General features: G+C 56.3%; 1 protein-coding gene across 3 annotated transcripts in view; it reads left to right on the top strand.

Annotated features, from left to right (window-relative positions):
* The first annotated feature begins 1,112 nt into the window (after window positions 1-1,112).
* STEAP3 (STEAP3 metalloreductase) overlaps window positions 1,113-13,530 on the top strand; it is a 51,562-nt gene continuing 39,144 nt past the window's right edge. The window contains exon 1 of one of the 3 annotated variants that reach the window (XM_042994270.1): window positions 1,113-1,160. Coding sequence is in view for 1 of the 3 variants with exons in the window: in XM_042994271.1 (XP_042850205.1) it covers window positions 13,107-13,128 (22 nt within the window). In the remaining 2 variants the exon portion in view is untranslated. Of the gene's footprint in view, window positions 1,161-6,180; window positions 6,244-12,692; window positions 13,129-13,530 lie in introns of those variants that run through there. The other 2 variants (XM_042994272.1, XM_042994271.1) reach the window with 2 other exon arrangements.

Below are 13,530 nucleotides of genomic sequence, written 5' to 3'. Positions count from 1 at the left end.
GACCACTCTTGAACCCAAGTCAGTGTGTTTTCTTACCCTACAGATGCTTCCAGAGACCAAGCCCGGCCCCCCTCCTCCTCCCAGGAGACCCCGGGCCTGGCTGACTGTGGCTCCTGGCCCTTGGCACAAATAGCAGTTCTGGGGCCATTATCCCCCTTATCTTTTCCTGCAGGGCCCTTGCCTTTCGCATGCTGTAACGTTCTGATGACACATTTGCACACGGGTGGGTCAGTGAAACCTGCACTGGCACCCAGCCAGCCAGAAGCAGCCTTCACAGACCCGCTTGAGGCTATGCGCATCCCCAGTGGACAGACTCATGGAGCTGCCACCCCTGTGGAGCCTGGGGACAGCTTGATGGAATGTCACCTAGGCAGGGCAAGGCAGGCACCGTGAAGGGTGTCTGGGAGAGAGCCCCCCTCCGTGGCTCACTTCCCCTCTGGTCACACTATATGGACTGCCCCTGCTCTGCCCTTGCACCATGCCGGGCCCAGTCCTTGGCACTAACGGGGGTCACCGAAGACGTGCTGGCCATGGCCCACAGGAGCCTTCCACTTAGCAGGGCAAAGGTAGTGGAAAGATGCGGGAGTCAGGGAGACCTGGTTCGGATCCCAGCTCTGTCGCTTCTTCTGGGCATGAGGTCACTCTCCTCATCTGAAAAATGGGGCTGATCCCATTCGGGGATGCGGGGGCCAGGGAGGCTTACATGGAGTGATTTCAACCTGCCACAGCGCTGGCCTCAAGGTGGGACCTCAGCACATGTCACTTCCCTTCCCTTCCCTTGAGAGCCAAGACCCAGGCACCAGAACTGAGCAGGTTCAAACACATCCCCAGGTGGGGGAAGGGCTTATCTCGGCCACTGACCACAGTGTGTTTGTAGATGAGCCCAAGGTCAGTGACCCCGCCTCTGCCCTGCAGAGCTGCTGCCACACTCCAGTCCTTGAACAGCCTCACCTGACTCTCTCCTCCGCCCACACACCCCCTCCCCGCCCCACCCCTCGCACTGAGGGAGCTGAGTGCAGATACCCCACCTGGGGACCCAGCGGCAGAGGGAGCAACACATGGAGAGATGGCTACTGAGGCCTCTGCTGAACCGCGTTCCCCCGCCCCAGCCTGCAAGGAGGCCCCTGGCACGAAGGACAGTACCTTGCACTGCCAATCAGGTGAGACGTGTGCATGGGCACAGAGGTAGCAGGGAGGGGCATGGTGTGAGCCCCCTGTCATGATTTCCCCGGCTGTGACCCCTAGCTGGGTGGGTTTTCTTTCCTCCGTCACACCCAGCTGATGTTCGAAGGCACATCCTTCTCCCTACTCCTCTGTTCTCTCCTCAAAATTCTAGTAGAGGACGTGCCACGACCCTGCTCTTGCCATGAAAGCGTGATGGCCGTCAAGGGGGAGAGAGGACTGGCCACTAAGGCACACGGATGTTTCCTATTCCTTTCGCCTGCACAATTGGCTTTTTCCAAAAGCAACTTAGGATAGCTTCGAGCGAAAAAGTTTACCGATGCGGCTGATCGTCAACTTGACACAAAAGATCATGGTCTAGGGGAAAATACGTGAATATGCGTCTGAGTATCCTGGTCCCCACGGTAAAGGGAGAAGATCAGTTACTGGAAAGGAGTAAGCGTACTCATCTTCCATTTCTCCTCTTGGAGTTTTGTATAAGAGGCATTGTTGTGAAGGACAGAGTCAATTACTCCATATTTATACAAATTCACAAGCAGATTGAGTCAGCCTATTTGATGACTCATAAGAGACTCTGAGAAAGCAAAGGATACGGTGTTAAAGTGCCGCTCAGTAAGGGTGAGAGTGTTGTCTGCTCAAGGTTTCTGATCCTCGGCCTTGGCCCTGGTGTTCAAGGAGTTGCTGGTTTCATTTGTCCCAGTCCTTCTCAAACTTGAACATACCCATAAGCTCCGGCGGATCGGGTTGAAACGTACTTCTGATTCAGGACTTCTGGGGTGGGCCTGAGACTCAGCAGTTCTAACCCCCCACCCCCACCCCTACCCCCAGGCCATCACACGCACCACGTGTGGAGCAAGGACTAACTAAAACCCAGACTTCTCCAGCTGTGTGCCTTTGCGACCTCCCCGCCCACAACTGAAAGGCAGTGTAATGCTACCATAGGGCCCATTCTGGGCCCACCGAATGCTCCTACATTCTCATTGGCCACCGGTGGTCTAGTCACAAGCCAAGACGCTTCATCTTACACAGAGTTAAGTACCTACTAAGTGCTAGTGACTCCCTCAGAGGAATGGTTTCTCCTGCCCACCCCACCCCCAGTCGTTAACCGCCTCCCCTTTTATTAGCATTTGCCTTTAGAACCTTCTCCACACTCTCGTGCTGGCCAGTGTTAAATCTCCTGTGGATATACAGCTCATTTCACTGAGCTCAGAGGGCTTTTCCTCTTGGGAGAGCCCATGTTTCAACATGGACTCTGGAAGAGTCTGGAAGAGACTGGAAGAAGGCCAGTCTCGGGGCTCCTGGGTGGCTCAGTCCAACTCTTGATTTCGGCTCAGGTCACGGTCTCACGGTTCCTGAGATCAAGCCCCCGAATCCGGCTCTGTACTGACAAAGTGGAGCCTGCTTGGGATTCCCTCTTGCCCCCTGCCCCTCCCCCACTTTCCCTTTCTCTCTCTCAAAACAAATAAATAAACTGAAGAAGAAGAAGGAAGGCAGTCTTACACCAGAGTACCAAGTTCTGGGGTGCTGGGGTGGGGGTCCCAGTGCCCTGTAAGCCGCGCCTTACAATGTCACACGATATTGGTTCAAAATAAGGTGCCAAGTGGAAACAGTCTGTAAACTTAAATCCGAATTGCAGCCTCATTCCCTCCGTCACGTCACGTCGGGGAGCAGCTCTCTGTGCCCGGAGGCTGGGAGGACAGCACTGGTGAGGAGCGCCCTCCCTGGGTCTATAGCCCTGGCCCAGCAGGACTAGGTCCGGGTGGCCTGGACCGCAGGCATCAGAGCACATTGGGCACATAGCTTCTCGTGGTCATCTCCTCATAGTCAATTAGGGTGTTTATTTTGTGAAATGGATGGGCTCTGTCCTAGCCTACAGATGCCGGATCGATCCAAGAAGCTGAGAGTGCACAACGTTCTTCTCTCTGGCCCAAGAAGGCAATGAACTTAGATTCTCTTCCTGGATACTGTTGTCTTCCTAGCCCAAGGGCTACCCTTGTCTTCAGAGGAAAAGGCTACCTCTGGAGGCCGACACCAGGGGCTCTGTAAAGAGAATATTTAGCAGCTCTAGGCCCAGACTTCCAACAGTGCATATACTAGGTCTGTCCCAGAACCATGCTAGCTCTGGGGAAGGCAAAGGAGGTGCTCGGGAGCCATGGGGGAAGCTTCCCAGGGATGCTGAAGGAGGTGAAGAAGGGTGAGAATGGGGGTACCTTCACTCAGCAACCCTGTGCCAGGCACTGTTCGAGGTACTGGAAATGCAGAAGTGAATGAGGCAGACGCAACTCCCCGCCCTGGGGGGGGGCCTCGCATTTCTGTGGGAGGGGACAGTTAATGAACAACAAACAGGAAAAGTGTGTTTGATAGCATGTTAGGGAAGAAACACTTTGCATCCGACTTCGGATCAGGCCATGATCTCACAGTTCGTGGGTCTGGGCCCCACATCAGGCTTTCCGCTGTCGGCACAGAGCTGGCTTCAGATCCTCTGTCCTCCTCTCTCTCCGCCCCTGCCCCACTCACATGTGTGCTCTGGGGCTCGCACGGGCTCTCGCTCTCTCTTTCAAAAATAAACATAAAAAAAAGAAAGAAACAGGGCAAGGTACATGGATGAGGGGACGATGGGGTAGGTCTCACTGAGATAATATTTCAGCTAGGAACTGAGAGAGGAAGAGAGGGCCATAGGGACGACCAGGGTCCAGGCAGAGGGAATGGCAAGGACTGTGACCTGCCTGAGGACCCTGCCAAATCTATCTGAGGAAAAGGGAGGAGGCCATCCTGGCAGGATGGGGGTGAGTGGGAGGGGGGGAGCAGAGAAGTAACAGGATCTGCCCAACATCTTGCAAGGATGGCTCTGACTGCTCTGCCCTTGGCCTGACCAGACACGAGGCCGACGCAGAGGAGGTGCTCAGCCAATGCCAACATACCGTCCTCTCCCCTAGATCAGGACAGAGCTCATCTGCTTCCAAAAGTTTGCCTCCCCACCCCCAAACATTCAGGAAACATTTCTTGAACCCTCATCCACACCGGACCCCATGCCAGATAAGCTTCCACTCAATGTGCTCCCAATCCAGGGGGAGACGGACAAGCAAAGCGCCAAAGGCCGACAGGGTGGGTGATGTCTGTCCACTTAAGGGCATTCAATTACCTACGCCCCGTCCCTTTCAGGCCCCTGGATGTTCTTCCGAGGAAGCTCAAGCTTAGGACATTCCTCCCTCTGTAGCCCTCTGCCAGGCCAGCCTTCACCTCTCCAGCTCATGGGGAGCCCCACAAATAGCCCCACCAGGTATCCTTGGAAGGATGCTGGGCAGATCCAAGGGTCCTTCCAAGAATGGCAGAAGACCTCTGAGTGCCTCCATTTCTCAAGCTCAGTCTCCTCCTGCCGTCCGCTGGCATTGCAGGAAGGATGCTCAGAGATGGCCATCAGCCAGATACTTAAAGAACACCTAGTGCGTGGGGGTCACCAAAGGGGGCTAGGAACTGGTTCCTATCTTCCCAAAGTTTATAACCCACTGCAGCAGCGACCCACCATCCAAGGGCAGGGACCAGGCATGGGGCACCTGGGTCCCTGGCACATGGAACACTGTGTGGTATGGCAGGATTCCCCGAGTGTTGAACGGAAAAGGGAACTTTGAGAACTGCTGCAGGAGCTCAGTGGGTGTTGCCTTGGGGTAGGGCGGGGCAAAAGGTGCTAGAGGATCTGGGCCTTGGGGCCTCACAGCGAGAGCTGGGACGCTGGGTATACTAGGCAGGAGGAAACTATGGAGGTGGGGCAGGCTCTGGCTCTCTGGGGCGGATCTCAGAGGGGGGTGGGGGTGGGGAGAAGAGGCCCTTCATAGCAGCCTTCCCACCAGGAGGAGGTCCGATTCTGCCTCTTCACCCCTCTATTGTGCTCTTTGGGGTCCATTTGCAGGGCTCAGCCCCTTGTGTCTGACCTCGGGGCTCAGATAACTCCTCCCCAGGGCTTATCTCCCCACCCAGCTTGGCTCACCCGGAGTAATCAGAAGTTCCTTATCAGGAGCTGAAGGAATATGTCCCCCAGGCATATTCTAGACCGAGTCCCAGGGTCTGGAAACCCCCAAGTCAGCCTCCCAGATGACGGACCTTAATGCCAACAGTACCCCACCTAACCAGAGCACTCTCACCTGTAAAGGGAGGGGAATAAACCAGCAGCACCTGCTGTGAAGTCGCAGGTGAGAAAGGGCTTCAGATGGGAGCACTTCTAGAAAGATACCCCTAAGGTATTCTCGCCTTACAGCCACCCACATGGGGGAAGGGAGGCCAGCAGACAGTGTTGGGGGCCACCTTTCTCAGGGGCAGGGGATTGTCTGGGGGCCCAGCAAGTCAAGAGAGGAAGGCAATCTCCATTGTCCCCAGCAGCTCCTCCCAAGGGTCCTCCACAAGCTCCCAGGCCTTGAAACCTGAGGACTAGGGGCAAGGACCAAAAGTCTGCCCAATAAGTGGACAAGGGACAGAGAAATGCCAGGACCGTTGTGCCTGGATGCTGCCTGCCTTGCTGAGAAGGGGCCTCTATTGCCTGCTTCCACTGCAAAAATGACGGAAGCAGGATCCAACCTGACACTTTGGTCTCTTACCATCTGTGCAAACCCGACCTACCACTCACCCCCGGTTATAAAATGGTAATGGATTTGAGGTGTCCCTCCGATTAAGGAAGCGGGACACAGAAGTCACCCTGGTCTGCGCGCCCTCATTGTCCTGGTTAAGTGGTGGCCCAGGAGTTTTGCACACTTGAGCCCCGGCGGGGAGGAGGGGAAGTAGATCAGGAAGGGGGCGGGCTGGCTCTGAACTTCGGGCCCGGGGGCGGAGGGTCGTAGGGCGCCGCCGCCCGGCTGCAGGGCCAGAGCACCCTGCAGCTCCCCGATTGCGCTGCTGGGGGCGGTGGCTGAGGCTGATTAGCAGGGGCGGGCTGGCGGGCGGCCACCTCCCCCGCAGGTCCGGCCCCGGGGGCGGGCGGGGCGCCGGGAGGGGAGGAGCCTCCGGGCCGAGCCACCGCCTCCAACGCGGACCTTCAGCCGCCGCCGCTGCTCCGAGCGGCGCGCCGGATTGGTGAGTGACCCCCTCCGCCGCGTTTCGCGGGGCTGTGGGCTGCGCCCTGCCTGGGACCCCCCACCCCGCCCCGGCGGCTGCCCCCGCTGCACCCCTGCGCCACCGCCGCTCCGAAGCCGGGCGCCGCCACGCGTCTGCGGGCGACCGGGGCCGTTGGGACCGAGCCACGTGCGCCCGGCGACAGAGAACCCGGATCCCCGGTCCTCCGCTGCGCGCCTCCCTTCCCTGGGGACGCCAGCCGCGTGCGCGGTGCCGGGAGACAGGGCCCGGGGACGCCCTGCCCGGGGCGGGACTAGGGAGAACGCGCGTGCGGACCCGGGTTGCAGCCTTGCGGACCGGCCAAATGCTCGGGTCCTCGGTCCCCGAGGCTCCGGCCGGCGGGTCTCAGGGAAGGGCGGGGAGTGGTGGGCGGGACCTTCCCCGCCAGGCCTCCCAGCCGCTTGTCGGCCCCAGAGGAGCAGGCCGACCGGGGCGGGGCGCCCGACCTTGGACTGGAAGGGGCCAGGCTGACCAGTGCCTGCCTCTGGCCACGAGCTCTTGCCTGGGAAACTCAACTCTCCTGCCTATTTCCCCGAAATGGGGCAGGCTGCCCACAGGGGTGTGGTTGGAACTTTGGGCGCTCTGGGTAGATGAAAGGTACACTGAGCTAATGTCTTTGGGGCCCAAGAGGCGGAAACCACGGAGAAAATGTAGGCAGGTCCTGAAGAAGCCGTGGCAGAGGGCACCGAAAGGCCTCCCAGGTGTCCAGGGCCGCCTCTGAAACAGACTCTGGGAAGTGGGGTTCTGGAAATAGCCCCAGGGAAGTATTTCTATCAGAGTGCAGTGATGATATAATTAATAGCGGACATTTATTGTGCATTTATCTGTGCCAGGCAGCTTGCTACGCATGCACTGTCCCAGTTAATCCTCAGGCCAGGAAGGCACGACTGTCATCTTGTTACAGATGGAGAAACTGAGCCCCAGAAAGCATGGCTATTTGGCAAAGATATGCAGGTAGCAAGTTGCAGAAATAGGGATTTGTACACAGATTTATCGGACTTAGAAGTCCAGAGCCTGCCAGTGAGACCGACAGGCCATGTTCTCAGAGGTGGAAGCCCAAAAAATGCAGTGATGGGGTCCAGGATATCCACAAGGCCAAAAGGGTCTCACAGGGGTGTGCCCCCTCAGCCACCTGCATGGTTTGTTAAAAATACAGATGCCTAGATCCCATCCACCGGCACTGAATCAGAGTCTGCATGACCCTGCACCCAGCCAGAAGCACCTGGAGGACTGAGACTGTCTTACCCATCTCTGTGCCTGTCTCTATTCCCGGTGGCCTGGGGGAATGGGGAGAGGGGTGATGGGGCAGCTGGGAGCATGTGCTTGATCATTGTCTGATGGAGAAATGGACTTAGCGGGGCATCAGTGAGGTATAGAAACTTTCCTGAAGGAGGCTTTGAATGATGGGCAAGTGGCCTTAGCCAGGCAATCTAGGAGGAAGGCCTGGAGTGACCTCAGAGCCAGCCCAGAGCTCATTCCAGGCCACCTGTTTACTAGGAGGTTGGACAGCCAGTCCCAAGCCTGCTGAGCTCCCCAGGACCTGTGGTCACCCTGGGATCACAGATGTGCCCTCTTCAGTTCATTTCCGTTCCTTGCCCCCGGCCCTTCCCTCCTTGTGCTTATCAGAGTATTGGGCAGGGCTCCAGGTAATTAAACAGTGAGAGTTAAGGACTATAGTCCAAAGCTGCGCACCTGAGCCCTGGGGGGGGGGGGGGGGGGGGCGGTCAGGCAGCTTCAGCTGCCTCACGGTAAGTGAGAGCCCCTGGCTTTGCAGTCAGATGGAACCGAGTCTGAATCTCAGCTCTTCACCATGTGACCTTGGCCAAGCCCTCAGCTCTCCACACTTGCTTCTTCATCTACCTTGCTAAAGGACGCTGCACTTGATATCTCTATAAGACAGTGACAATAATACCTGCCTGAGGGATTAGTTGTGTGAAGTGATGAGTTTTAGGAGTGCAAAAAATATCAGATCCTTCCCTCTTCCCCCAGGATTTGAGTGTTAATCAGCTGGAGACCTTCTAGGCTCATTGCTCTTCTAGTCCGAGCCCCCTCAGTTCCCTAGAAAAGGTAGCTAAAGCCCAGAGAGTGGCCTCCACATCCTCTTCTATGTTTCAGAGATGGCCGCGGGGCTCAGGCCTCGAGGCTCCCTGCTTAGTGTCCTGGCCAGTGTCTTCCAGACTGGGAGAAAAAGTCTGTGCCTCCTGCTTCGTTCTCTGACCGGTCTGCAAAAGAACATTTCAGTGGCTGGGGGTGATTTTCAGGCAGGTTGGGATGGAGCCGGGGAGCCGGGTCTGCAGGGATGTCTGGGCTCTCTGCGGCTGGGTCTACCCCTCCCTGCCCTCCCCACTGGTGTGGTGGCCACGTCTCCCTTGCCTGGGCGGTCCAAGCTTCATAAGATGAGCACTCCGTGAAATTGCTTTCTAGCATCTGGACTGAGGATGAGCCTCTTGATTTAAAACCAGGAAGCTTGCCTTTCAAACCAGTCATTAAAACCTAAAGCCGAGCTGGCTCCTTTCCTCCCTGCCGGGGGGGTTGGAGGGAGGGTGTGCTTCTTTTCCCACTCATATCCTGTCCTTGCCAACCCAGTTCCGAATCCAGGAGGCTGTGGAGGTTCCAGAACTTGGAGAGGGGAACCAAGGCATGGGGAAACCTCTCTAGGTGGTTTCCAAACATTGGACTACAGAACTTTCATTTCCTCCTGCTGCCCTCTGCAGCTGGGCCCACCAGCTTTCTGACCTGCCCAGACATCTACAGACCAGCCCTTCACATCCTTGGCATGCCATGGGCACTGCTTGGATTACACCTGAAATGACAGTCATCATCACTGAACATTCAGTTCCCCACCTGTCAGGCCCTAAGCGTGACGTATCCATAAGCACATTTGAACCTTCGAGTCTCTTAAGGAGATAGATGTAACTTTCCCAAGTTAAACACGAGACCCCAATCCGTTCTTTCCACCCCAAACTTGAGAGGCTCCTAACTACTAAGTATATCTGCTTGTCCAAATTCTGCCTCATCATTTATTCACTCAACAAAGGGTACTGAGCACCGTCTTGGTGCCAGGTACTCAAGACTGAGTCCCACTTCTGGTGGGATGAGTGTCCATGGTCATTTCTAACCCAGTAAAACCCCACACTCTCCACTTCTTTGTGTTTTAAGTTTTTATTTATTTTGAGAGAGCGAGAGAGAGCATGAGCAGGGTAGGGGGAGAGGGAGAGGGGGGAGAGAGAATCCCAAGCAGTCTCTGCACTGTCACCGCAGAGCCCAGTGTGGGGCTCGAACTCACAAACTGAGATCATGACCTGAGCCGAAATCAAGAGACATACGCTTAACCAACCAAGCCACCCAGGCGCTCCCCTCACCCCCCTTATTTCCAGTTAGAAGTGAGGGGGCTCAGCATCATTGAGTCCCAGGTCCCACAGCTAATGTGAGCCAGGATCCAAAACCAGAGACGGCAGAGGGCGGGCGGGAGCAGCCACTGCTAACTTATGCAGGATCAAAAAGGCCTGTATTGTCACTTCAACCCCCTGGGCAGAACCCCCCAGGTTCCCCCTGGGGTGTGGAACTCTATCACCGGAGAATTACCTGCTGCTCAGCTCTTCCCAATCAGTCCGTCCTTGTAAATCACCACAGTCACCTGGCAGAATGTGCAACAGGTGGGCACTAATTGTCCTGCAATCAGGCACCAACTTCTTCCTACCCCACCCTTTCGCTTAATGAGAGCCAGGTGGGATGGAAGCACACGTTCCTAAGCTTTCTAGAGCTATCAGATTAGGATAGCTCAGATGTTTAAACTGAAAAACAGAGCCCCAAGAGTATAATAAAATCAATCACGGGTAAATGTGAAGGGATTTGGGGGCTGGCAAACGGGCCATCTCAGTTCCCAGGGAAGACAGCGGTGTCCCAAAGCCGGCGTGCTGGGGTCTGTGGTGGCTGACCCTTCCTGGTGCCGTCACCCCCGATGCTTGTGGTGTGGCCATCAGGCCCGTGGGGAAGGTAGGCTTGTGATTTTACTGGTGGGCTTGGGAGGTGACAGTATGCCCTGCAGTCCGGGTAAGGGTCTCTCTGAAGGTGAATCATGCAGGCACACAGCGGGAAGGTGTTGGCTGGGACACGGGCCCTACAGGTGGAGTCTGCGCAAAGATGGGGTGGCCTGCGGCGTCAGGAGGGTGGGCCGTTTGGAATCCGAGGGGCCTGTGCGGGGACTGGGTGACCAGCCAGGCCTGTACGTGGGATACAGTGGGCAGGGTGGGGGAGTCGATCACCACTGCCCTGTGAGTCAGCCACCAACAACCTGGGTGCAGGGCTGGGCGGCCACAAGAGGTTAAGACCAGGCGCTTTGTGGTTGGTCCCTGCAGATGGCTGCAGGGTGGCCAGAAATAAGGTAGTGGCCGGCCCTGGAAGGGAAGGAAACAGGCCGGTGCTGGGTGGGGCCGCCAAGGATTGTGTGGGGGGTTGGGAACTTCTAGCCAGGAAAGCCCTGCCCTCGCGGTGTTCCTGGATTGGAAGGCTGATTGCCTTCTGTTGTGTATTGCCTCTTGGGCCTGTCGTCCTCCTGTAACCTTTGCTACAGTTCTTCTTGGATGTTTTAATCTAGCATGGCTGTGTGTGGCGAAGGGGGAGGGGGAACTCAGGGCACAGCTGAGGGCTCACTGAAAACCCCAGGAGACCGGGAACCACAGCTGACCTGGACCCCTGTGGGAACAGGAGGCGTGCTCCTGTCCACTCACAGCTGGGGGGTTTGCTTTCCAAAGAAAGTGTGAGTTCCTGACAGTACAGCTTCCTCAAAGGGATCAGAGACCACCCAGAAGCTGTGATAGGGACAGAGAGTGCTGAGCCCGCCCGAAGTACTGATTCGGGGCAGGGGTGGGGGTGGGGGGGGTGAGAGGGGCCCTCTGGGACTGCCTGGAAATCTGCAGCCTAAGCTCCCCCGCTATCCCGTGTTCACTATGACCCCAATCCGTGTTCACTACCGTTTGAGAACACTGCCTGAGCCCCCGTCAGCCCAACAGGCATCTACGGGCCTCACGGCAGAATTACCGCGAGCAGGGCAGTGTGGATGCACAGGGGTGCGGGACACCAGGTCTCTGCCCTTGGAGAGCTCACAGTCTAAGTGGGAAGCTGAGTGACAATACACAGCACCACCAGGCAGCAGAGGGAGAAGATTCCGGGACAGCATGCAGTGAACGGTCCACAGCAAAACACAGGAAACGTGTAAACCAAAGCCGTCCTGAGATGTGGGTTTGGGGGCTTTCATTGTCACTGTTTTGCTTAATCATCAGAACAGAGAAGGAAAGGAACCTGCCCAACGTCACACTGCTTACACAGCTGAACCTGAATTCACACCTAGGTCTGCCTACCCAGACCCTCTGTGAACACAGAGCCGGGAGAGACAGTTGAGGGGCTATGGGGGCTGGGAGGCGACCTCAGTCCCCAAGGAAGGGTGATTTGGCTGGAGAGGATGTCAAGATGTGAGGTGGAGGTAATAAGCTTTGGCAGAAGTGGGGGGGGGTGGGTGGCAGAGACCAGAAAGAAGAGAATGAAAAGTGAGCTAAGGCAAGGGAAGTCTGTCGGTGTGCACTGGCCGACGCTGGACTTGGGAGATTCAGGAATACCCCTGCCCACAGGAGGTTTCTGGTAGAGGAGACAAGGCACTGGGCCACAGCAGTCAGATGGCCATGCAGGCGCTGTTCGGCTTGTAATAAGAGAATAAACCTGCCCGGGGCTCGGCCGTGCATATTCTGGTTATCCAAATGCCCAGGGTGACTCAAAGCTCCTGTTTTCCAAGGTCACCAGTTTTCGAACAAGTTGGAAGCAGTTGCATATACTTGTCCTAAGACTGGGCTTGGCATCATTAATGTCAATGATAAAAAAAGCCTCGAAACCTCTGACCTCCGTTTGTGCCATCAGCCTGGCCGTCAGCCTGGCCCCCAGGGTCACTAGAAAAGCCATCAGCGGCAGGAAGGCACACACGCATCCCTGCTTTGCCCTTGGGACAATACTGTCTTCTGTCTGTGGGTCCTTCCGTCTGTCTTTCTCCACACTGTGGGTACCAACAGGCAAATAAAGGCGACCATGAAGGCTTTGTTGACACAAAATGCTGAGAAAACCCATCACAAGCCAAGGACAGCTGCAGTGATTGCAATAAATTACCCCCACAGCAATTGATAAATTGCCACTTTCTGCAGCCATTATGTTTGTCTTTGTAATCTGAAGAATAAACACACCTCTTTCTCTTTTTATTTCTCTTTCTTTCTCTTTCTTTCTCTTTCTCTTTCTCTTTCTCTTTCTCTCTCTCTCTCTCTCTCACTCTTTCTCTCTCTCTCTCACTCTTTCTCTCTCTCTCTCTCTCTCTCTCTCTCTCTCTCTCTCTCGCGCACACACACACACACACACACACAGAGGCGGCCCACCCTGCATTGGATGACATTTATTCATTTTATGCATCCTGGGCTCTGCTGGCTGTCCTGCCTCAGTTCCTGTGGCAGAGACGCTGGAGTCTGAGCCACTAATTATTACCAGTGAGGTTTCCTCCCCAAACAGGAAGTATCAACCAGAACTGCTCTCTCCCAGCGCGCTCTGTAACCAAGCATCAGTCACCACTCCCGGGCCAGTCCCTGTGGCCAGGAGCTGGTGTGTAGGCTGAGGGGGGCAGCAGCACAGCTGTCCAAGCCCGGCAGGTCCCTCGCCTGTGAGGGTCAGCCTGAGCCCTGACTTCCAAGACAGGCTGCCCGCACACCGGAGGGAGACCAAGCAAGAAGCTGTGGCCTGGATCCCCGTGGGGCCATCAAGGGACTCATGCGTCAGATACTGGCATTGGCCAAATGTCGCATCAGCCCGTTGTGGGTAAGTCTGGTTAGGGCACAGATCCAGGGTGGCGCGGGTGGTGCATGGGCCTCTCCCACCAGCACCACCAACCCCTGGTCCGCTACGGGTGCCCCAGTATCTCGGGGAGTCAGAAGAACTAAAGCTTCGTGACCTCGGTTCTGGCACCGCTCATTTGCAACTGGCGGCGAAGGGTGAGTGTGGTGAGATGGATGAAGTTCTTGCCAAAAGAAAGTGGGAAATACTATCATCTGTACGTGAAGTCAGGAACGTTACTCAGAATAAAGGGCTCGAGGGTGGATCAGACAATGCCTTCAGTTAGTGAGAGCGGCGGCTTTGTGGACTCTGGCGGGTCAAAACAAAGATGTTCCTGTTTATGATGCAATTCCGTGGAAGGCTGGCTCAGTGGGAATCGTAAATTTT

This window comes from Panthera tigris, chromosome C1 (genome assembly GCF_018350195.1).
Source record: "Panthera tigris isolate Pti1 chromosome C1, P.tigris_Pti1_mat1.1, whole genome shotgun sequence".
Taxonomy (NCBI): Eukaryota; Metazoa; Chordata; class Mammalia; order Carnivora; family Felidae; genus Panthera; species Panthera tigris.
The sequence above is the reverse complement of the archived record's forward strand: the minus strand, read 5'-3'. Positions and strand labels throughout refer to the sequence as shown.